Genomic DNA, 23,894 nt, shown 5'->3' with positions numbered 1-23,894 from the left:
AGACACAAAAGGGAAAACAAGGAAGTCCTAGTAGCCATAGGAGAAGAGAAGTACCATGCAACGCTTCTTGAGAACCGAATGCCTGCTTCAGTAAACTCTATTAAAGTCACATGAAAGTGTTAAACCAAATGCTGAAAAACCACACATTTGATATGGAAGAGGCCTATTATCTCAACTTGCATAGTCCTTGCCAATGCAGCACACTGACTAATGTTAATCATTCTGCGTTCTAATTATCTTACCATTATAGCAATTTCCCTGATGATCATCCTTTTTTTTTTTTCTTCTGCTGTTGTTCAGTGTTTTTCAATGATGCAGGCTGTATGGCTTGGACCACCTCTTTGCCATCCCAGTGTTTAGAAAGAATATACCAAAGTGTGTGCTATTATCTCTCTCGTCATTCCCTTGGCTTACCAGGACATACTTCGTACTTTTAAACAAAAGGATGTGAAAGAGGAGGACGCTGCTTTGCTTCTGTCCCCTCACATGCTATGCACTGAAACAGACGGGCCGTGGAAACCTCCCAGATGACCCGGTGCTAACCTCTCCTAGCACTTGGTCCAGCGACACTGAGCGCAGCAGCGTGGACTACGATGGGACAGCAGGAAACAGCATCTTTGCTGTTGCCCAGCTGGAGTGAGACTGCCTTAGTAATTGCAGTCGAGCAAGAATGGATTTAATTTATTTTCTGCTTTACTCCAGAGAGAGAAAGAGGCCAGATTTACCCAGTGGCCTCATTCCTACCCCCAGAACATGAATTACTTGCAGATTTCACAGTGAGTAGATAGAAGCAAAGACACAGGCAAGTCCCTTGAACCAAGGATGTCATCAGTTCTTTCTCCCTAATCACCCTCATGCACATATAGTGACATTTTAATTAGCTTCCTCTCAGTCTGACAGTCATCCTGGATCACGGAAAGAAACCACCTTTCACTTCATACCCTCACAAAATCTGGGAGCTTAGAAAAAAAACCACAACAAAACCAAACAAAAAACCAACAAAACAAAAAAACCTCCCCAACAACAACAAAAAAAAGCAACCCAGTCCCCAATTCCTTCCTACCCAAGCAATTCAATTACTTGCCAGACAGCGCTAAGAATCCATTAGAGAAGAATATATTCTGCATTTGCTGTGGAAATCTCCTGGTGATCTTATCTGTCTCTCAGTTCAAGCTCAAAGCTCAATTGTCTTTTTCTGCCAGTACAAGGAGACTTCAAGCAGCACTGAAATCTTTCCAGATGGGGAGAGTCATCTCTTCATTTAGAATTTACAAGAATAAGAGAGATTTATGGATAACTGAAACAATAAGAGGAATGGCTATGGGGCAACCTACTGGATTCTGAAGGGCTTTGAGTTAACTGCTCCAAGCAGTGAATTCAACATTATCTTCATCTCACTGCCTAAAAAAATAGATACTTTAGAAATAAATACTACGCTCAGTAACAAGTTTTCATGCTATCATTGAGTAAATCGGTAGAAGGGCATCATCTCTAACTTTCACACATATCTAAAGGACTCAGACTACCTTTTTGATCCCCTGGAAGCATGCAACATCAGTAAAGAGCATTAAGTTGAACAGAATAGCCAAAGAGCTGAGATCGGGGGGGTGAATGGGTAGGTTCAGGAGGAACAGACAGGTGAATTGACCAATAGGTCTGTTCTGCAGTATGTCCACCATTTTTTTTCTCTAGGATGCTTGAGAGAATGGACCACACAAAAATCTCCAGATGCAGATGCAGATCTATCTTCTAAGCAGTTAGTGGCAACAGCAGCATCGCACTCGGAAGATATCAGAGACCCTGGGAAAGCAGAAAAGCCAAAAGACATTGTACATTCAATCCTCAGATTACTTGGAACCAGAAGTTAGTGTCTACGTGCCACCACAGCATAGGCACTAGGCAGCACCAGGGAAACCATTTCATATGGCATACAATCACTATTCCTTCCCACCATCCACCTGAAGAGGATCCTAATGAATGTCTACGATATTGCCACCTCCTTCATTGCAACTTCTGTGAACCTTAAGTGAACAGCCTGACAACCACCACGGTTGCAGCATGTCCAGGGGAGCACTCCCAGCCCACTCCCTCCATCTGTTCTCCCTCCCAAGCAGTTATTTCTCTCTCCGTTTGGCCATCTTTACCGTCCCTCTGACCCCACTCCAGTCTGATTCTGCTGAAACAATCTGGGTGATGTTTCCTATTTTCCACCCATATATATTAAGTGATGTCTACATATAAATACAACTGCATGCATTCTACTGATTGTCTGCAAAGATATATATATTTATATATATATAAATAACATTAAATTCCCTGATGCTGTATTTAAATGTTCAGGCTGCTCCACCATGATAATAATAATCATAATAGCTCACACAGATCTAATCACACTTTTTCTTGCACAGTGAACAGATCAACCTATGAGCAATCCCTGACTCCTAGGGAAATAACCTTAAGGTCAGCCACTCTAGCTGTGATGGATCTAGAGGGAAAGGAGCTCCACAGCTGAGCTCCCTTGCAGAGACTGCCCTGCCAACAGCTTTTCACATCCCCCTACTCGCAAAAATGAGAAAATTTCTGTAATTACTACTGATTGCAACTGTGGTAGTATTGCACAGAGAGAAAGGATGTATCGACTGGAAGACAACCAAAAATACACGAGAGGATCTCTGTGGAGCTCATCTTTGCTGTGCAGCCTTCACGTTACTGGTTTTTCAAGTTTTTCATCTTACTAGAGCCAGAAGCACAATGAACCCCCTTTTCAAAATACAGACACTGCTTTTGAAAGGTCACAATCTCAGCTGAACATCTTATGTTGTGTCCAACACGCACAATCGTTTTCAGGGACTTTTTATTTCATTTTACATGCCCTGCCAAAAATGCAAAGAACAGGAACAGCTTCTGTATTATTTAAGATACGTGGGGTTTAAATGTTGATCAGGGGAAGCAGCCGTGTTCCTGATGAGCTGAGCCTCGTGCTTGGGTAAACACAGATGTGATGGATCACCTGGGAACCCTCCCATCTGTATTTAACGCAACTGGGCTTTACAGACACCACCGCTCCTTTGTACACACAGCACCACCTCACGTGGTGCTACGGATTTTTAAAAAAAGATACAAAGAAGATGCTCCTTCCACAGCATTCCAATTCTGCCATCCCGACTGTCTATCTCATTTAAAGAGAGCAGCCCTTCTACCTAAATTAGGCATAGTTTTCCATTCTATTGTTACCTGTGTCTCAAATCTAGGTAGGAAAACTCTCAAAAACAGTTACTTTTTTCTGACTCATCTGGATCCATGTCTCTCTTGAGTCTTATCAAACAATAGCAAATGGAAGTTGAGGCAAATTTGGAAACTTAGACTGGGAGGAGATGGCATCATGATCTGACTGCATTTGCGGTGCACTGGCAGAGATGCTCAGGCATTGGGGTGTTACTTCTCCCTGCTTACACACCTGGGTCTCCCCAGGCACATCACGAGCTCCGATCCCTAGCAACCCTGGACTGCAGATCGAGTTGCTCCATGCCAAGTGTTTGAGTGATAGAGACATATCAAGTCTCCTTTCTACTATTTAATAAAATTCTTTAGGGGAAACACATTTTCTTTATGTAGATCTCCGCCTCCAGGCATCAAATAGGCCGTAGGTCGGTCTGATCAAAGGGAAGGGTTCTGAGATATGTAAGATAACACATCAACATCTCACACGCTTGAATCCCCCTGACAGAGGTCACATAAAGAAAATGTGTTTCTCTGGAGCACACTGCCATCTCCACCAGCGGCTCAGCTCAGAGCATCTCCTCTTAACGTCATTACAACTGCTGCCCACTCTTCACTGTGACATGAAACAGGCAGATTTCCTCTCTTCCCCATCATGCGCACACACACACACACACGCACAAAATTGGCCAAACTCTGACTTCATTTCTTTCCCATAATCTGGGTAACACATCCTGGTCTTCTGTCTCTTAGAAACGGTGTAGAGTTGCCCGCATACCAAGTAGTAGAGGAAAAATCCTGCACTGTAACCAGAGTCTCCTTATCAGAAGGATAAAACCGTTTAAGAATATTACTGAAAACTGAATTTCCATAGACCGGTGGCAAAACGCCAGACCACAACAGAAGAAGTGGCAAAGACAAGGGCAGCGTGAAACTGTGACCTATTGCTTTGTTTTAATCAAAAATTCGAAAGTAATTGGGTCATCAAACAAAGGCTGAAATGATAATGAGTAATGAAAAGCTAAAAGCCAAATGTGAAGGGAGCCGTAACTTATGGACACAATATTCATAGAAATCTGAGAAAAAGCACAAAGTTTCAGTAAACAAACCTTGCCAGGCACTGTTTTCCCTATATGGGTCTAAACGACATTTTTGTTTTGTTTCTGTGACACCGCAGCAGAATTCAAAGCAGCAGAAGAATAACAGAAAATGAAGAAAGAACAATTGGAAACTAATTTGTGCCATCAAATGACTACAGAGAAAAAACAGAAAACTATAAAGGGACAGTCACTCTTATCGTTTCCTGAAACCTTGCTTTTTCTTTGCTGTGTGATAAATAAGATTAGAGGAACTAAAAAGTGAAGTCTCTTTTTAAAATGGTTGTGTCTGTCTCCTCGGCCTTGGCTTTCACCTGCAGGATGATGCTAGGGAATCAGTGAAACGCTCTTCCTGCGCAGGAGCCTTCTGTAGTTGCTACTTACTACTACTTCATCAGCCTGCATTTTATGTTGGGTGGGGCATTTTATAAACACAAGTGTGTGCCTGAGCATGTAGTTGTAGCAGAAATTACTCGTTTTCTTACATCCTTGCTCTTTTGATCATACAGGAACACTGACAGAGCAGTGCCTCTGTCACCATACTTTCCATCATGAAAGTGGTACACACACAGAGACTAACCCCCAGATTTAGTGGTTTAGTGACCCCCTGCCACACAGCCAAGCCTTGCACAACTTTTAAAACCTCACATTCATCCTGCAGTAGGTGTTCAGAAAAGAAGGGCTCGTTTCAAGCCAGCTTTCTTGTACCACTGCAGGACTTGAACAATTTCTCGGTGTTTGCCCCCTGCAGAACACGTGCACCCTACGAGCCCCCCCCTCCCCCCCAGTGTAGCAGCACCCTCATCTGCATTTTGTGCTCGTCATCGGTTTTTTCTACTCTAGCACAGATGCCACCTCTTCAAGTTTGTGCTTCATGTTTACTGGTACAGCAACTTTTTCCAGTGGGACATTTTCCCTGTCCCAGTTCTCTCCCTGCTTTCTCTGAGCTCTCCGGCATTGACGCTTAGTGCACTGACCTTTCCGTTTCAGAGCTGTTCAGGAAATCCAGAGCTCACCCTCCTTCCCCTTCTGCTCATCTAATGAGCTGTGTGATGCCACACAACTGCTGATATTTTCAGAGATAGTGGCAGAAGTACATTAATGAATTTATTATGGATTTTTGTGTTAAATGTATTATGCAAATGTTAATCAGTTTCTGCAGAACTTCGAGAAAGGTGCTGCATGAAATAAACAATACGGTGTTAGCTCTGGCAGTAAAATTTATAGACCTTCAGGTGTTGAATATTCAATGTGCAAATTCCTTTAAAAAAATTTTTTTAAGGGGCATGTTGGTAAAATTTCCCTGCACAAATGTGAATCTAAGCACTCCTGGTTCCTGATGTTAACAAACATTAGCAAGTCTGTACTGTGCGTGTCCTTGTTTTAGTCGACGTCCGCTTTGCACACCACATTTATCAGGGCCACTGAGGCCACGAAACAGCTTCTCCTTGAACCACCTAAAGACAAATCTACAACTCGATGACATCTTTATAATTCTCATCTGCTCCCATGGAATGTTTCTAATTCCTGATAATTCTAATAAATGCGATGTATTCAGAAATAACATGCACAAATATTTGCATAGCCCCAGCTAATTCAGTGTCCTGTAGCCCTCAAGACTTGGAACACAGCAGGTTCTGCGCTCCTTCCATTTTACACCGGTTCTAGGAATTTCTTCAGTACCTAATCCACATGGCACAAGGTAGATGATGTTTTCTCCCAAATAACACATATAATAATTTTAGCACAATTTCTAGGTACATTATAGGAGAAGTTCTTTTCCCTCACTTTCACTTGGGTAGCACTTTAGCATATACCCTTCGCAGTTCACTGTGAACACTAGAGATACCCACACAGCAAAGTCATTTGACCATATTTTAACCTAACTAGCTCAAGCAATAATTGCAGTGAAGGTGTAACAGCAGAGGTCTTTGCTCATGCTAACCACCAGAGTACACGCTCAGGGACTCCATGGTGCTCCTCTAACCCTGGCATGTTATGGCCTGTGCCACACCATCTCCAGGGCTGCTGTTACCCACGGTACCAGATTCATTCGGCCCCTGCTGCAATCACAGCTGACTTGCTACGCGAGCATTCTCCAATGTTCTATGCAAGCATCACACTCCCCTGATCTGTCATAAATGGGTACCCATGATATCTAGGTTATATGCTTACAGGGAGTGGTAGAGGCATTTAGGTCATGGGGAGTCTCCTGAAAGTGTAAAGGGAGCTGCAAACACCTGCAAATATCTTTGCAATGAGGCTAAGAATTAGGAATGCCAATCCCCGAGTGAAATGCCTGTGCTAGACTTGAGCTGTTGGGTCAGTAATTAATAGGAATGGTATAAATTTAACCAAGGCAACATAGATGTTTATTACATGTGTTTTTCATCAGTGTTTTGAGCAAAACTGCGAAGTGACCCCCAGAGTGGTCTCTGCCAATACACACTTGAGCAGATACACGCTTCCTTGCATCAGCGAAGACCTGCTGCAGTGTGTGAAATTTAGAAGGTAATCTTTGCCTGTAAAAGGTAAGCTTTTGCAGAGAAACTCCAGAAGTCTGTAGAAAGGATCACAGATCACTCTGTTCCCCGTCCACTTGCACACACTCCCTTGAAACTCAATGTACTGGATGAGCCGGGCAGTACGATACGATACAACCTTCTGCAGGACTGGACCTGCACTTCTCTGCTTAGTTCATCTTCTTTTTACTCTGTCTCATGCTGTACGTTCTCAGCTATTCTATCTCATAATTAAATCCCTCTGAAGGATTTAAATTTGTTCCTACACCTTGCCAAAAGCTATACCTGACCAAGCAGTTTGCCCAAACCCACTTAAGGAAGCCTTTTTTTTTTTTTTTTTCCCCCCCCAAAAAAAAGGGCTAAACTGACCACCTGAGGTTTTCGATGAGGACCAGCTGTGTCACAGAGGCTAGCGTGGACCTCAGCATGCACAGATGAGGGAGAAAGTACAGGAAGTTTGTGAAAGGGAAAGCATGAAAATAATCCAGGAAGAAGACTCTTGGGCACTTGAGAGGTCAATTAGGGAACCTTGAAAGGTTGACAGTGTCCCTTTAAGTTTTATAACAGTGTAAATGATTCATTCATCATTCTTCACTGGTCACATAATGAACAGTTAGACTGTTAAATGACCTCAACTTTGCCTTGGGCTCTTAACTCCAAGCTAGTTACTGCCCGGCTGCCAAATTCCTAACTATAAAATGAGTCATTAATGCTTAAAGAGAAACGTTCCCTGTCCACCACACAGAGGGGTACAGCTCCCAGATGTTCTGTTAGTCCCTCAAAACACAGCCCTAGGATAAGAGGGAGACTAGCCCAACCACAAAGGTTGCAGAGATAAGGGGAAAAAGAAACACGAGAGCACTCTGAACGCCCCAGCACCTTCATTGTCGGTGGACATTTGACTCCTGGGAACCTAATACAGCACACAGCAGCCACCCCCTCTCCCTGCAGAGCCTCCTGGGCACAGAGCCTCCTGCTTTGGTGGGACCAACCACCACAAGTCCATGCTAGCTTAGGCATACCAGTTAAAATGACCTAAAGTAGACAAATAGGACAAACTTTCAGGCATCCAATCTGTTTGTATCTAACTTCACCAATTATATCAGCTACTCTTACTAAAAAAATGATAACATTTCTGCTTGCAGAACTTGCTTGCTTCTTATCTTCAAATCATTACAGCTAAAACACAACTACCACCAAAGTGGACAAGTGGTTTACGCTTTTAATTTGTGCAAGAATAATCAATTTAAAGCCTGGAAGAAACCAAGATTGAATTTAACCAGATTAATATCTTAAATTGAAAATTAGTCGATAACAATAGTAAACGTAGACATTTAGAAAGGAAATACTGCACATGCATTAACGAACACCTCAAAACATTAATAAAGTCATGTCAGCATGACCTCGTTAGTATGTTTAGCATGTTTTTCTCAGGCAGCTCCTTCATGGACACCGTAATAGGGAATTTAGTCCCTTCTATTCCAACAGCAAAATTTAGCATAAATACCAGCTTCTGGCTGGGGAAAGGCTTCTGATGACTGTCCCCATTCCACACAGCCAGTCCACTCTTTCCAAGCTCTTTGAGATAATGGGCAAAAATAAATTATTTCAATATGTGTGAATAAGATTGCATTTTTATGAGTGTTGCTGTTATATTACTGACCAGCAGAAAGGCTAACACACCTATTACTGTGACCAAGGGCATCACACTGAAAATTGATCAGAGTTTGTGCCAAATCATGAACCTTTCACGCAGCCAGACTAACCTTGTAGGGTCTCACTGAGTCCCTGAGATGCTCTCCCAGCTTTCTGTGTCCCTGTTCACATTTCCTTGACCGCCAGCATCCACAGGTGATTCCTTTTACTCATAAACAAGCAAGAAAATAAACACTCCTTCCATTTAGCCCCATAAAAGCACATGCACAAGCTCATAGGGATTAGGCTGCTAGCTTGGCTATGGGACTAGAGGTGATTTTCAAGCCCAAACACATCTCAGTATAAAAACCAACATCTCCCTGCCTTTTATCTGTACAGATCCACTTATCTGAACTCTAACTGGAGCTTCATTTTTCTCACCAACCAGCTGTGAACTAATTACAAGGACTTCTAACTAGTCCTGCTCCCTCTCCAAGCATATGGATCCAATTAAGTCAAACTGCAGCTGATTTTAATCAATCTTCCTTGAAGCAGCCAAACTTGAAGAATCTCTTCTCCTTCAGCTCGGAGAGTAGAGGAGAGCAGGAAAAGCAGGAGAGTAGTATTTGCATAAGGAACACTTCACATCCGCTTGGTTGCCTGTAAACACAAGGCTCCTAGCAGCAAGAAATGCTAATTGAACACTCCTCACAAGTCTTTCCTCCCACTTTATCCGAAAAGCACTGATTTGATCAGTCCCTTTTGTTCTTGGCATGGAGTTGTGCTTTTCCACCAGCAGCTCATGAAGATGGTCCAGTTCGTTTCAGATAACTAAACAAACCAACCCCTTCACTGAAATCTCAGCAAGTCTGCCCACCGTAGGCCAAGCAGTAACAGTGCATTTGCTTTCCTGGAAGCCTTTTTTGCTTCAATGAAAGAAAGAAGGGTAGAGGAGAGGATATAAAAATCGTCTGGTTAAACGCGCTCTTTTCATATATTATTTGGATCCCTCTCCTAAGCCACAGTTCAAATGTTTTTCTTAAGATAATGACCTGGGTGATGGGCAGGCACCCTCAGCAGGGTGTCATTTCTCTACAGTCCCAACATTTCTTGTGTTTTTGTAATCTGAGGTTTTTATCAGCAGTAAAGACCTGACCAGTGAGTAATATCCATGCTAAAGTCTTTATACCAGTGAAGGAAAATCAATGCAGCCTGTAGCTAGGTGTCAAGAGCCAAGGGGTTTTGGAAGAAGGGGTGTGTGGAGGTGGAAAGCGCCTTCAGCCATAATTCAAGCTGTCCCCACACAAGCACAGAATACAAAGAGATGTCAGATGTCAGATGTTATATACACTGCTGTGGATAGCTATCAGTATCTCAGTTTCTTTGTTTGCTAATACCGAGCTCAGCGAGCGTGAATCACACACCTAACACAAAAGCACCTTTTCACATGCTCGCTTGCCCTCTGGCCAGTCCATCAGGGTCCTGTAGTTCACAAAGTGGGCTATTGGTATCAGCAGCCAAAGCAGAGATGAGCAAAAGTCACGTGCCAATACTCGCCTACAAAAGGATGTGAAAGGAGGCAAACGTTTTTGAGACTTTACTCCTTTCCACACATCGATACAGTCGAACTTTGACGGTTTTAGTTACCAAATATTAGTTGTATCTCCCTAGATTTCATTCACCACACATGGCTTTGTGAACTCAATGGACTTCAGTCCGGTCCAGTGTAAAGCAAAGTCTTAATTCTGCATCCTGGTTCTTCCTCTTCCAAATTCACAACTTTAATACCTCCCTGCTATGTATCTTTCATTTAGTAGATACAATACCAAAAAGTCAGAGGTTTTATTTTAAAAAAGAAACTGCAGATAAAGATTTCTCAGAAATCGCCCTCATCCTACCTTGTTTAATGTCATTCCCTACTCTCTTACACCTTTATTTGATTTGATGCCATGCTTTTCCCATGTTTGTAACTTCAATCATATTTCTGTTCAGTAAAATTTCCTTGTATATAAAATTTCTGTATATAAAGTTTGTCTTGTGCTTTTTTCCTCTTTGTGATAAAGAGAAGTTATTTTAACCCATCATTTCCCGGTGACTTCTTTCAGAGATGGGAGTAAATAACATGTCAAACTAGCAACATTTCAGTGATCTTATCTGAATGTATAATATTTTCAGTGTATTTGCTCAGCACTGATAGAAGGGGTGAATTTCTAAGCTCATCCTTAACTTAATGTGTTCCCACTGTAAGGAACATTCTTCCAATGTGTTTATAAAAAAGTCATTCTAAGCTTAGCCTGCCAAGATATTTGATTCTCAAGGTGAATAAAAAATGGGAAGGCTGACGTTTTCCCCTCTGAGGAATTCTGAAATCTTGACCATTCAGCTGGGCACATACTGAACAATAATGACATTTTAGCATTCAGCTTACATACTCCTATATTTATGCTCACCTCTCTACTCCTCCTCCTTTGGAGAAGCTGCTTTTGGCAGCCATTCTTCTAAGACAAAAGTAGAGTGAGAAGCTGAGGCAGGGGAGTTACCTCCTGTTAAATAAAGAATTAAAGCCGCGTCCTCAGTCTTGGCAAAGCAGATATAAGAGCATGATTACCTTAATTCAGCTCACAGCCTTTTGGGGGACTGGCAGATTTCTCTTTTCCTAGTCCTAAACCAGATTACCACCTTCCTTCTCCTTCTGCACACCTACATGTTATCTCATCCTTCCCATATAATTTTTACTCTGCTCTATTTGCAGGTCATTCCTGTTCTTCCCCACTCCCTCCACAGAGTCCTGACCTGCACACCACCATATTCAAACAGGGAGCACCATTAGTGAGTACATCATGGGCATCCTGGGACAAGCTTTCAAAGCCTTTTTGGTGAACAGTCCAACTGTTACTGCATAGTAGCTTTACCACCGTATGAAGGTCCCATCTTGTTCCTATCACCACATTACTTTTCTATTCTGGGAAAGCTCAGCTATCCACATGGTAGCTGCTGCTGATCTCCTCTACTGAGGACCAGAAGGCAAACAGTTAGCAAGACTGCACTGAAGACTTTGGACCTTTCCACTTTGAATGCGCAATTTAAAAAGCTTGGCGCTTTGGAATGTCAAGAGAAGTAGAAGGAAACAAAGCAAGGCATCTCCAGGTATCACAGAGAAAACAGGGAATTCCTCTGGTCAAGCCCTCATGGCAAGCCCAGCAACCATTACAAGACAACTTTGGCAGATTAAATGTGACTTGAGTGAGCTGTAATCTGCTCTGAAATGAAAGCTGCTGTTGTGTTTATTGGAGACCTAAGCATCCAAACACCAGCCCAAACCTTTCATCTCCTTCTGATGACTGAAACCCAATTAAAGGAGAGCCGGGTGACAGGTTTCACACTAAACATGGCTCAGCAGAGATGCTCAGCAGCTCTTAGCTCCCTGCTTTATCAAAGCTGTCACTTCCCCTGTCTCTAGGAATTGGTAATAAAAAAAAAAAGATTTGATTTGCCTCTAATAGGTGTCAAGATAAAATCAATGGTCTTTTTGAAATCTGGGTAATTTCAAACTTGCAGGTTTTCTGCCATGAAGCAATTTACAGGAAAATGGAAAAAAAGACGAGAGAACGAAAGAAAAATTAAGAGAATGAAATGCTACAATGCCGAATTGTTCAGCATATCAGAGAGAACAGAAGGGAGAGAGAACACTGTTCATAGCAGGGTGGGCTTTGATTAAAAAACCAGGCTCGGGTTCTTGTTTGCTCCAGCACCTTTCAAACAGGAAACACTATAAAAGCTTGAAGCAACTCCCATGCCCCTCCTTTGCAAGCGAAAGCTGTTCCCAGAGTGACAGCTGGCTGAATAGACAGTCCCCTCAACTGTAGGTGTCCTTGCCCTCCTTCAGGGAGGGTGAGACTTCAGGGATCTATCCAGAATGAAAAGCTGAGGACCTTCTGCCATATAGGACAGCGCTACCTCAGGAAAAGGTAAAGTGCAAAAGAAACACACCCTATCGTCCTTCTGACTCCACACTTTCTGCTCTCCGTGTCTGTGGTCTGGAGATCCTGCCATGTCATCCTCTCAACAGCACGGATGCTTCCTGGCTTGGAAAACGACTACCTAATGAGGCCACAAACTGGTGGCACTCCAGAAACTGATAGCAGCAGTGGAGCCTTCAGTACGAAGGGAGCTCAAATTTTCATGTCAGCTTCGCGCTCTTAGTCCCTGTCTACACTCCTGTTCTGGCACAAATTAATTCGGAGATAGACAACTTATGGCAGTGGAGTTGCTTAAAATGGAACAGTTTTTAAGGCTCCAATAAGAAAAAGAAGAGGTTCTGGGCACAGGCATCGAAAAAGACAACTGCATTTGTGTGACGGCATCTAACATCAAAACACGCCAATAACACGGTCAGAGATATAAGTGTCTCGGAGCAGTTTGCCCAGGCTGAGGGAAGTGGAGCTGCGTGCTGTGAGCATTCTGGCTCATCCGTTAGAACAGCTATAGCGAAGGGACCGCGTCAGGCTCTGCAGCTGCTCTGGACCTCCACAGTTCCTACCTGCAGAGTTAGCTTCTCCAGTTTCATTTCCAGAGATCTGTTCTCCTCTTCCAGCTTGCTGCGTTCAGCTTCCAGCTCCTCAATTTTCAGCCTGAGGAACAAGGGAAAGTTAAGAGACACTGTCCTTGCATAGTCCCACCACAAATAATCAAGTAAAACATGAAATCACAAGCAGTATCAGATTATTCCTTCATTCAGTACCACAAAGCTACACTACTGAGGCAGATAACATGTATGAATAGAAGATAAAAGTTTGTATGATGAAAATAAAATTTGTAACAATATATTAAAATACATAAATATTTTTGTGTATAAAGTATAAAGGAAATCCAAATTAGATACTTCCTGAACAACAGACTGAATCTAGACCACCATGTTTAGTAACCACCAACAGCTAAGATCCCCATGAGTGCATCAAATCTCTTTTTGATCTGATTTATACTTTTGGCCTTCACAACACTCCTTGGCAGTAAGTTCCACCATTTAATTATGTGCTGTAAGAAAAATTAGTTCATGTTGTTTTATACTTCACACCTGATTATTTCACTGAGTGCCTGTTAGTTCTGCTATGAAAAGTAGTGCAGAATCGTACCATGCTCCCCTCTCCATACCACTTTACTGGCCTCTTCTATTATTTCCTGAAGAATCTCAATTTAGGCTTTCCTCACATCAAGGATTTTTCCATATTTCTGCTCATCTTTATTGCCCTTCCTTGTTGTTCTTCAAGTTATATATACTTTTTGCAATGAGAAAAGCTAGAACTACAAACAGCACTCAGATGATTTGGTGGTATGAGGCTTTCCTTTTTGTTCTCATCATCTTTTCTACTAATTCCTAGTATTCCATTTGTCTTTTTAGCTACTGAACACTTACCTGGTATTTTTAGAAAACCATTCACAATAATGTAAGATCTCTTTCTTGAGCGATAACAACTAATTTAGAGCCCACCACTGTGGGAGTAAAAGTAAAGGCGTTTTCTCTTATGTGCATGGTTTTTGCAATTATTGACTTACAACTTCATTTCTTATCTTGAGCAGCATCATAAGATTCTTCTCTGACCAGTCTGATAAGCTGAATAATTTAATATCATCTCTAATTCTGTCACCTCACTATTCACAAACTCCTCTTTGTGTTGGACAACACGTTCCCAATAAAAACCCCTCTAGGACCAAGTGGGAAACCCTCAATATTGTGAAAACAACATTTATTCTTCGATTTTCCATCTTTTAACTTTGTGTTACATAAGCAAATTAATGGAAGAAAAATGCAGCAAGCTTTACAAAGTAGAAAGACATTATATTATCTCTGGCTCAGGAAATCCTGGGGGCAAGGCGCTAGAAGCTAGGAGAGCCTTCTGGCAAAGTACCCCGGTAGCTTTGCCCTATCCACCACCGGCCACCGCTGCAGACGGTACAGTGGGACAGCCAGCCCTCTGTGAATTTTTTTACATTCTTGTTAATCCAGTGAAGAACCTTCTTTCTTATTCCATCAAAGTAAAGTTTCTTTGTGACCTTTGGCTCAAAGCTTTTTGAAAGGTCAGATATATTGTATCAACTGTATTAGCCTTAGCCAAGTGATTGTTGAATCCTTTAGAGAACTCTATCAAACTTGTTAGGCAGGAGATATTATTATAAAATGCTTGATATAACATTTTTGCTTGCGTTTAAGTACAGAGTACAAAAACCTTAATGCTGCTTCAAGAACCTCACCTTTTGCATGTTAACTTCCTGGGATTAACTGTGCAACTAATGCATATTAACACTGTTCTCTATTCAATTTTCTCAGGATCCTTTTCCAGAATATTTTTAAAAAATTAATTATCTTGCTTGATAATACTCACTTTTAAATTATCTTAGTTAAGCTGAAAATCCTTGCACCATGACAATGAACAATGCACCCATCTGTCAACATCTCAAAATTATGCAACAGGAATTTCAGATACAACGAAGAAGTCGTGTCCCCTATTCACTGGGCAGAAGTTACAAACTTTTCCATAGGAGCTGGTTGATCTACAACACGTTCAGCAGAGAAACGTCTCCTTTATAAATATGCAGCTTGAATTGCTTAAATTATTTGTAAGCCCGACCCCTGCTGGTAATTTTCAGATATTATAAAGTATCATCTTTTTTCACTCTTGGAAGCTTCTAAAATGCCGAGGAGCAGCTTTTAGCATTGTCTAGGCCATTAAAAAAGATCATCAATAATTTCTGGAAGAGACACAAAGCTAGCGGGGGTGGAGGATGCTGAAGAAGCAGGAGACTGAAAAGGTCGGAAAAAATGGAAATTCAAAATGAAATTAATGCTTTTAACGGCGTGTTTCTAAATGGATTGCAGAACAGGCCACAAGAAGAGCAACATTTTTCTCTGAGGAACAACAGTGCAGCAGCTACTGAAAGGTAAGAGCCAGACGCAGGACCCTCTTCAGTACTTTCTCCATACTTGACATGCTGAATTTTAATTTACAACAAATTTCTCCCTGTCCAGCCTCCCAAATAAGCTGTGACACTGCCATTATCTGCCTGCAGAACTTCTCTCCATGTGGAGATTTAAGCTCAGGCCTCTTAGATGCCCTTTAAAAACCATTCATGGCAGACGCTTCACAAAGATCCGAGACGCCAGCGAGCCGTAACAAGGGTAGGTTTAAGTCGTCATATTTTTGTGCTATTTCACCTGCAATTGTAAGATTTAATAATTTGTTTGTGCCCTTCGTGCCCCACTGAAGAAAGAGCACCGAGTCAAAGCCCGGGCGCTCACAGTCAGGAGCAGACATACCCCGACCGCGCATTTTGCAACCGGCAGAACATGCGAAAACGCCTGCGAGCGTGGCTGAAGTTCACAGCCTCTCCCCCCTGAGCCTGCCCTTGGGCCCATCCCTCAGATGCCTGTTCCTTCCCAGTACCCCAGCTTTTTGGGTGTCATTGGGGTGTCCTTTCCAGACACAGCACTGGGCCTCCCGCTGTGCGCTGGGGGAAGGTCAGCCCACCGAGGCATGGGGAGCTCCCCTCCACGCTGCCTCCGCTCTGCTCTCCTTCAGACATAAAACTTGCTCCTTCCTCTGTGCTGAGGACCGGGAACATTGCTGTAATCTCTTTGCACCAGAGAGGTTTTTAGGACTGACCAGTGCTTTCACTCCTTATCCCTCTTCTAACCTATTTTTAACAGTTAAGTGTCCTGGATCTCCAGTGGGAAAGCATTAAGAACCATTAGCAAACAGTTTGTGCTATTCTAGCTTTGCTTTCCAGCCCTGGGGAGCTCTTCCCAATGGCAAAGAGAGGGAAGCAAGGGAAATCCTATCTATATATAAACACAGCAAAGCATTTGCAGCTGGTGGTTAAGATATGGCAGTCAAATATTGAAAAATATTTACTTGCTTGGCACTTGAATTTTTCATACGTAAATTCAGGTACAGGGCCAACAGTGTACTGCTTCTGGATGCACCAGCATCCACAAAGGCAGCCTTAGTCTGCATGCATCTTGCGCTCGCTCTGTCCAGGGACGTCTACACAAGATATGTGATGCTATTTTATCACCAATTTGCATGCCTCAACTTGTTACGTATGGGAGTAACTTTCAGGTAGGGAGGACAATCCAAGATAAATTCATGTGAGAACCACAAAAAGTAGAGCACGGAAACATCTGGGTACAGCACAACCATCTATCAACTTAATGCTTGGCCTGGAATGAACGCTGGTGCCCGTTTTAAAAGCAGCCTTGTGGCACTAGGAAGGAAGAAACATCAGTTACTTTCTGAAATACTGACACCATTCTCAAGTTTTGTGATACAGGGAAAAATAATTCAGATTAATTTCAGGAAAATTTACCAACTTCTTTTCCATACAGGGGGTTGAAAACATGAAAATATTTAAACTCTGGCAAAGATCTCTTCACATTTCTTGAAGTCTTTTCCTGCATCAGATGCGGACAGCTTAACCCACAGTTGAAGGCTCCACAGGCACAAGGTAAATTCAAGCCTTCTCCACAGCCTTTCATAAGATCAAATTTAGTGCAAGAATAAAGATTCATCTGGCATTTGCTCAGACTTGTGGATCTTCCCACTTTTGGAAACTGAGCTTTATATTGCCTCCCCTGCATGTTTCGCTGTTCCAAATTAGAAGGGGAAACAAGAGGAGAGGGGGAAAAAAACAAAAAACAAACAAACAAAAAAACAAACCAAAACAAAACCCTGCAGCGTCATGTCTCCTGAAATGACACTTGCGAGAGTCAGGAGGCACCGCACCATGTGCGTTCAGTCTATCTATAAAGAGCTTGGATGAGGAGCGATGGCTGCTAGAAAGGCCAGGCTGTTTCTATTTTAGAAAGGAAGAAGAATCTGTTTGATTTTCAACAGCAACTAGGCACTTCCAAAAGTCTCTCTCAGTCCAGAGCTGTTCAGTGGAGTTGACCAGAGACAACTCCCCACCCCTTTATCTTTCTTTTATTTGTTTTTAGTGTTCTTGGATGTGTATTGTGATCGCCCGTAGAGCAGCGTGGATACCGTCGATGAGGACATGTCTCACGGAGGCCCCATCTGCGAAGAGGACATGGCCATGTGGAAAAGCTATTGCTGAACGGGAAGCTATTGAATGGAGCAGAAAATGTATGTGTTGGGAAGATGCTATTAAGGGATCCAGATGGCGTTGAGATGGTGTTAGGAGCAGAGCAGACAGAATTCCAGCAACTGTGACTAATAGGCGTTGGCAAGGACATGAATTTCTTTTGAATTACTGTAACTCTACCCAGTCACTAAATCCACAAAAAACATTTAGGATTTACTGGGGTTGCAGTTTGACAGCAGCAAGAAAAAGTTCGGATTTGTTCCAGCTGAAAAGGTCCTTCAGCTGTTGCCACTTAAGTCTTTAGTGAAGTTCTTTTTAAATATATTGCTTTTATTTATAGGTTCTGAAATGCTAGTTTCTGCACAGTTATCACCTTCCCTCTGAAAGGTGTTAATGCCTAAATGCTCTCTGCTTTGCTCTACCCCACAGTGCATGAACTCAACAGTTTGACCACTTTTCATAAGATCTGCAGAATATAAACAAATATGATTTCAGAGGGAGCAGCAAGAAATGTGAGAAATGACAGCATTAGCACTGGCTTTTATTGTCTCTTCAGAAATGATGATGCTGGGGGAGAGTTTCACATTTAGAGTTATAAAAGGTCTGACGAAAGAGCACTTTGTTCTCAGGAGAAGGAGGAAAAACTGATAAAGTCTTTAAAGTTTCTCGCTGAAAATTTGCTTTCCATACTAAAGAAAAATGAGACAAAAGATATATTTTTAAAAGCTCTCATTCTCTCACAGGAGGTGAATACAGATTCAAAGGATTAACATGGATTTTTTTTTCTCATTTATGTCTCTCCTGCTTTTGTTATCAGAAGTTAGCTTCTACCCACAGGTGTATATGGAAACGCCTGGAGGCTCACAGTCCATTCCTGCTCTGCAGGCTCCCCTCGCTGACTTCTGCTGGTTTTCCTCTTATTTTTCACATTCCTTCATGACAGCAGCTAACTGGAGAGGCTGGGCTCAGTCCAGAAGAGCAGACACATCATACTGTAGGTTAATGGGATTTCAAAGGCCACAATAAAACACAGAAATGGAAATAACTCCCTCATAAGCCACGGCGTTTCTTTCCCCACTTTCCAATTTGAAAGTTTGCATTCTTCCCCGTTTTCTGCCAGAATTCATTTCTGGCAGCGGTCTGTGGAAGGAAGGAGCAACAGTGGAGCTCACGCTGCTCGCTCCTCCTTAGCAGCTATGTAAAACTGAGTAAACCAGTCCTGCTGAGGCCCACAAGGACACAGGAGGAGGACGAGCACAGCAGACTTAATCCCTTCCCATGCTAATCTCTGTTCTCCTCCCTTCTTTTCTTTAATCACAGCTACCCAGTTCGCCTCTGCTGTACGGAGAGGACGCATCCAGCTGAGGCACGAGGAATGTTCTGGCATGGACTAGAGCACATTATTCCTGAACCCCCAAAACCTGGGGGAAAACAGTGATTTATTTTGCACTCCTTTGAGAAGGAGCCTCTTCTGTGAGGAACAAACTTGGCCCAGTTTCTTGTCCAATATGCAGAAAAAGCCAGAAAACACAAAATAAGGCCCAAGCATATCCTTTGACTGCTTAAGTCTAGAAACGTAAGAAAAAAATCTTTATGAAGTCGATTCTGCAATGCTGAATGGAGTGCCTGAGACTCTGAGAAGACACCTGAAGCAGCAATAGTAGCCAACAGTAAGGAAGAAGGAACAGGCACTGGCTTACCAGCTCTCCAGCAAAGAGAGCTCCAGCAGAAAGAGAATACTTTGCACCAAGTCATTTTCTGTCAGAGCTGAGCAGTGAAAAGAGTGATTAAAACCAAACAAATCCATGCTTTTTGGAACAGCTTTGTAGCTAAATGACTAGTATCGGGGCCTGGGACAAGTATTTAAATCAGCCGTAACAACAAAAAGTGGTTCAGTAAAAAGCAACAAAAAAACCAGCCTGGAATTAGATCCTGGGACTGTGGCCTGTGTGCATCCGTAGCCTCAGGAGCATGTGCTACCGAAATGGGAAAGAGAAGAAAAGACAAAAATATCACCATGAAACAACTGCGGAAGCTTAGCCTCTTTGCTGAAACAGCTTTCAGTGTACAGCTCATCACTGGAGAACAGCTCCGCACCGTCAACAGCTTTACTAGGAACAGGCCGGTGTTTCTGTCATACTTTGTGTGGAGGCTTTGACACAATTTCATGAAAGGGGGAGAGAGATGAGATTACTAGTCAAAGAAATTCTTTAAAAACAAAAAAAGAGAGAGGAATAAAACATTATCTACAGGGTTTTAGGGCTACCTTTGAGCAGAACCTAACACCACAACACCGTAACAAGCAGGTACTTTGCGAGCTTCGCTTGTACCTGCCCAGGGAACAGGTTTTAATTCAGGGCAAAGCCAGACATCTCTAGCCCAATGCCAAGAGCCTTCTGCAATCTGAAGTGGTCCTGGACTATGTGGCAACCCAGCTGTTTCCCCCTACACACGCTGTTCCTGAAGCTGCTCAGTTAACAGATGGCAAATGCTGCTCAGTGAAGATAAACACCGAATAATCAGTCTTGGAGGTGAAAATAGAGAGACTGAACATCTCCTACATGAAAGGGCGCTGCAGCCCATTCCAACCCAGGGAGGGAGAGACCGAGGAGGTGCTGCAGAAATACTCTGAAAACCTTCAGCTCCCAGAAGACAGCAAACAGGATGCTGGGCTTTACTGATAGAGAGGCATAAAATTAGTCAGGAGTGACGGGTTTAATGTTGCCGAGGAGGTGCTGGATATTTCTGCAGCAGTATAAACATCAGGTTTCAGAGGGTCTAGTGTGCCTTAGCAAAGGAAAAACCTGAATGAATGTTGTCAAACACACATCCACAATATGCAAAAGCTGATGGAGACAGGTTTATCCTCCTGAAAAAGGGAAGCCATAGCACATTATCTTCTACCAGAACTCAAACATATGATAGAATAAAAAGGAGATGTATGCCTTGGGTCTTCAGAACTATTACACCACCTTGAGGGAACTATACTTCAGGAGTGAGTCCCTAAGATTGGGTGTACAACCCTAAATCGTTTTGAAATAGCTTAGCTGAACACGTGTTTTTTTCAAACACCTCCCCTCTGCTACGGAGCTGGGCTTTCAAAGCCGTAAAGCAAGCTCCATAGGCAAAGCACAAGAGCCAAGTCATAATGTACAGGCCAGTAATTTCTGATTTTTGCAAGATTCTGCTTGCTGCAAAATCTTGCTTTCAGTCCTAAGAGGCAGTAACGCTTTATAGTGATGGAGCTGAAAATATAAGAGAATTAAGAAACGAAACTCCAGCCAAAGTCTTACATCAGCTGAGAATAAAAAACTCAGCCTGTCAAGGTCTGATTTGCCCAACTTAAATAAAAGGAACTTTATTAAACATTCAGAAACAGATGAACTTTTCTGTTCTCAGAATTTATTGTGTCACCTGCTTTGGAATGGAAACTGTAAATGCTTTAATAAATACATGGAAAGGTTGTCTAGCTTCACTGTACCTTTTGTAAACGCTCATGTATTCTCTGCTGAAATGCTGTTTTGTAACTTCCCTTTCACTGAATCACAACAGGTACCCCTCTGCCATCTGCAGCAATGCACGAGGGGAAACATCCCTCTTTTATCTCCAGTGCTACAAGCACATCAGTATTACAAAAGCTGTATTCTAAACCTCTTTGCACACATGCCAACAGATCTTGTATTTACAGTCAAGATTTGGTCAAAATAAGAAACAAACAGCAATGCTGTTTCCACAGGGAAGAAAGTCAACAGGGGGAATAGTGACGCAGGAACCAGTCTTATAAATTATCTGAGTGCAAGAGACCCCAAACATTAAAAGAGCCTGCAGCCTCCCAAAAGATAAAAAAGCTTATAAAGTATCTAAATGCAGGAAAGATCAGGGGCTGAGGCTTTCTGTTAATGCTTCATGGATTTCTCCTGTCCATAAAAGCTGGTGGGAGAGTAAAAAGTGTGCTTGGGAAAAGAACATCCTATTCAGAAATACAAGGAAAACATGTTCTGATCAATGCTACCATGCTGTTCCCCGAAGAGCAGGCAGCCTACGTACACAGGCAGTCTCTACACATATACGTTTTCGTGCATTGTAGCATGGTGTGGTCCTGTACCTGCTGCTCTACCACGAGATGGCAATAACCAGAGCAGGCAGTGAAACCACCCTAGGCATTTACCTTCTCATTAGTTCCGCTGAAAAGAGTAGACTCTTATCAGCCTTCCCTTTGCTTTGCCTACCTGAGAGTGTCAACCTCCTCCTTGGTAATGACGGTACTTTGCTCAGCTGTGCACTCTTGAGACTTCAGGACCTTCATCTCCACCTCCAGCTGCAGAAGAGAAAAGGCATTAGTTCCTCCAGTACTAATAAGGGGGACATATGAACAGCAATGGGAAGAGGAGGAAATCATGATGTTCTGCACAGTTCAGACTTTTCTCAGGATACAGATGTGAAGCACAACTCTTCATGTGTTGAACGTCAAAACCTTGGTTAACCCTGCTTCCCATTGCAATCCCTTTGCCTTCCCCAACATCTTCTCCAAGATAGATAAGGCACAGAAAGTTGATTGTTTCTAAGCAAAGCCTCTGGTTTTCTTCCAGATACTTCCCCAACCTGTCCCCATGGATAATGACTTGCAGAGAATTATCTGTGTGGTATTAGGAGCTCGCTGGTACCCAAGATTCAGTATTGACCGTTCAACCTCATTTAGCTTCAATTCCTTCCCAGAAGAAATGAAGCACAGGATTATGCTATCATGTCCAGGACAACTCTGAGACAAATATATTGAATCCAAAAGACTGGGGAATACTTCCAGCACTTTCCAATATACACTTCTAGCTCAAGCTGTTCAGGTAGGTCTGTCTGGTGGAACAAGCAATTAAGAATACTTTCTGCTTCTGGCCTTGCTTGGGAAGGAACTCACAAGAAAGTACCTCAAAACTCTAGAGACATAAAAACTTCTTACCCAGACTCTACCATTCCCAGGCTCCCATGGGAACCTGTATCCCTAATTCAGCTATCAAGACAATGCACAGATTGATAAAAGACATATGTTACTTTTTTCTAAACCCTTCAGAAAATTATTATTATGAAGTGTAAGCAGAGACAAACTACCTAGAGGATACTCAAACTTCTGTTCCAGCACCATCTCCCAGCTTAGACCTCCTTCACACTCATCCTTCCAATTTTGGACTTCCTTTTGTCATCTGTCTTTTAGCACCTGGCAACAAATTCCCCTAATAAATCTATTGACAGAAACTATATTTTTCACTCAGGAGGAAAACAATAAGCAATTCAGCCCTAATTATAGATGCAAAACTTATGACCACAGAGGGCTCCGTGCTCAGCATCAGGGAAACAACCCGTTAATACACTATTCCCTTCAGCAGCACTGATCAGGCTTTTAGAGCAAACTCCCGTTGCAACGGCAAACTTCCTGCAAAGGTAGCAAGCTGGCAGAAACTCCCTAATTTTACAAGGAAGAGGAGCATATTGACACGTGCAGTCATATTGCTCAGCCAGAACTGAAATTTTGACATACCGCCTCTTCGTCCTTCCAGGCTTACCAGAAAAGACAGACAGAGCACGGCAGCGCTGTTAGCGGGAAAGGGCAGAAAAGGGATGGTTGGATTATTCTCCCTCCCCTTTCTGAAACCACAGGGACGGAACACAAGAGAGAGGGTAGAAAAGAAGTTTTAGCCAAATTTCCCCCTGGCACCCCGACGCCCTGCATTCTCCCCCTGCCTGTCAGAAGGCATCCAGGAAGAAATAATAAGCAAAGGCCCACCTGCGTTATCAGGCTGTACAAATGTTAATGTATATTAGCTGCCTGATAAGATTATCACAGCCAGAAATGCTTCCCTCAATTTTCTGATTACTGAGCTTATCTCTCCCAGCTCAGCCCATCACAGATGGCTGGGGATAAAGCAAGCATGACAGATAATTCCAGGAATGTGAATAAAAGGTACCGGGACAAGGAGCAGGCTTCAATTCCAACCTACTTCTAGCAGGAAAACACTCATCATATCTCCCATTTCCCGTGCCTGCTGAAGCCTGGATGTGTTTGCTGTTTAAGTCCTGTGCTGTTTCTGGACTGCATGTGGACAGCATTTGAAGATGGAAGGGCTGGTAAATACGTTATTTATCATAGGCTAAGCAGGATCAGCCTTGAGTCCACCGCCACCTGCTCACCGACATGAGAAGATAAATCACGGCTGACTTCTCAGAGGAGAAGGGAGGACAGAGGGGGTGGACGAGTAATTTCTTGTGATCTGGGGTCTCTTGTGTTGGCTGCATAGAGAGGAAAAGAATGGAGTGTGCAATGAGAAAAGGAGAT

At 42.8% G+C, this 23,894-nt stretch overlaps 1 protein-coding gene across 2 annotated transcripts in view; it reads right to left on the bottom strand.

The window, feature by feature from the left end:
- Positions 1 to 23,894, bottom strand: part of MAD1L1 (mitotic arrest deficient 1 like 1) — a 381,515-nt gene that overhangs the window by 152,817 nt on the left and 204,804 nt on the right. For both annotated transcript variants that reach the window (XM_064461586.1, XM_064461587.1), the window contains 2 exons: positions 21,799 to 21,887; positions 13,014 to 13,104 (listed from right to left, as the gene is read on the bottom strand). In XM_064461586.1, coding sequence (XP_064317656.1) covers positions 13,014 to 13,104; positions 21,799 to 21,887 — 180 coding nt within the window. The remainder of the gene's footprint in view (positions 1 to 13,013; positions 13,105 to 21,798; positions 21,888 to 23,894) is intronic.

The sequence above is a fragment of the Phalacrocorax carbo genome, chromosome 10 (assembly GCF_963921805.1).
Source record: "Phalacrocorax carbo chromosome 10, bPhaCar2.1, whole genome shotgun sequence".
NCBI lineage: Eukaryota > Metazoa > Chordata > Aves > Suliformes > Phalacrocoracidae > Phalacrocorax > Phalacrocorax carbo.
The sequence above is the reverse complement of the archived record's forward strand: the minus strand, read 5'-3'. Positions and strand labels throughout refer to the sequence as shown.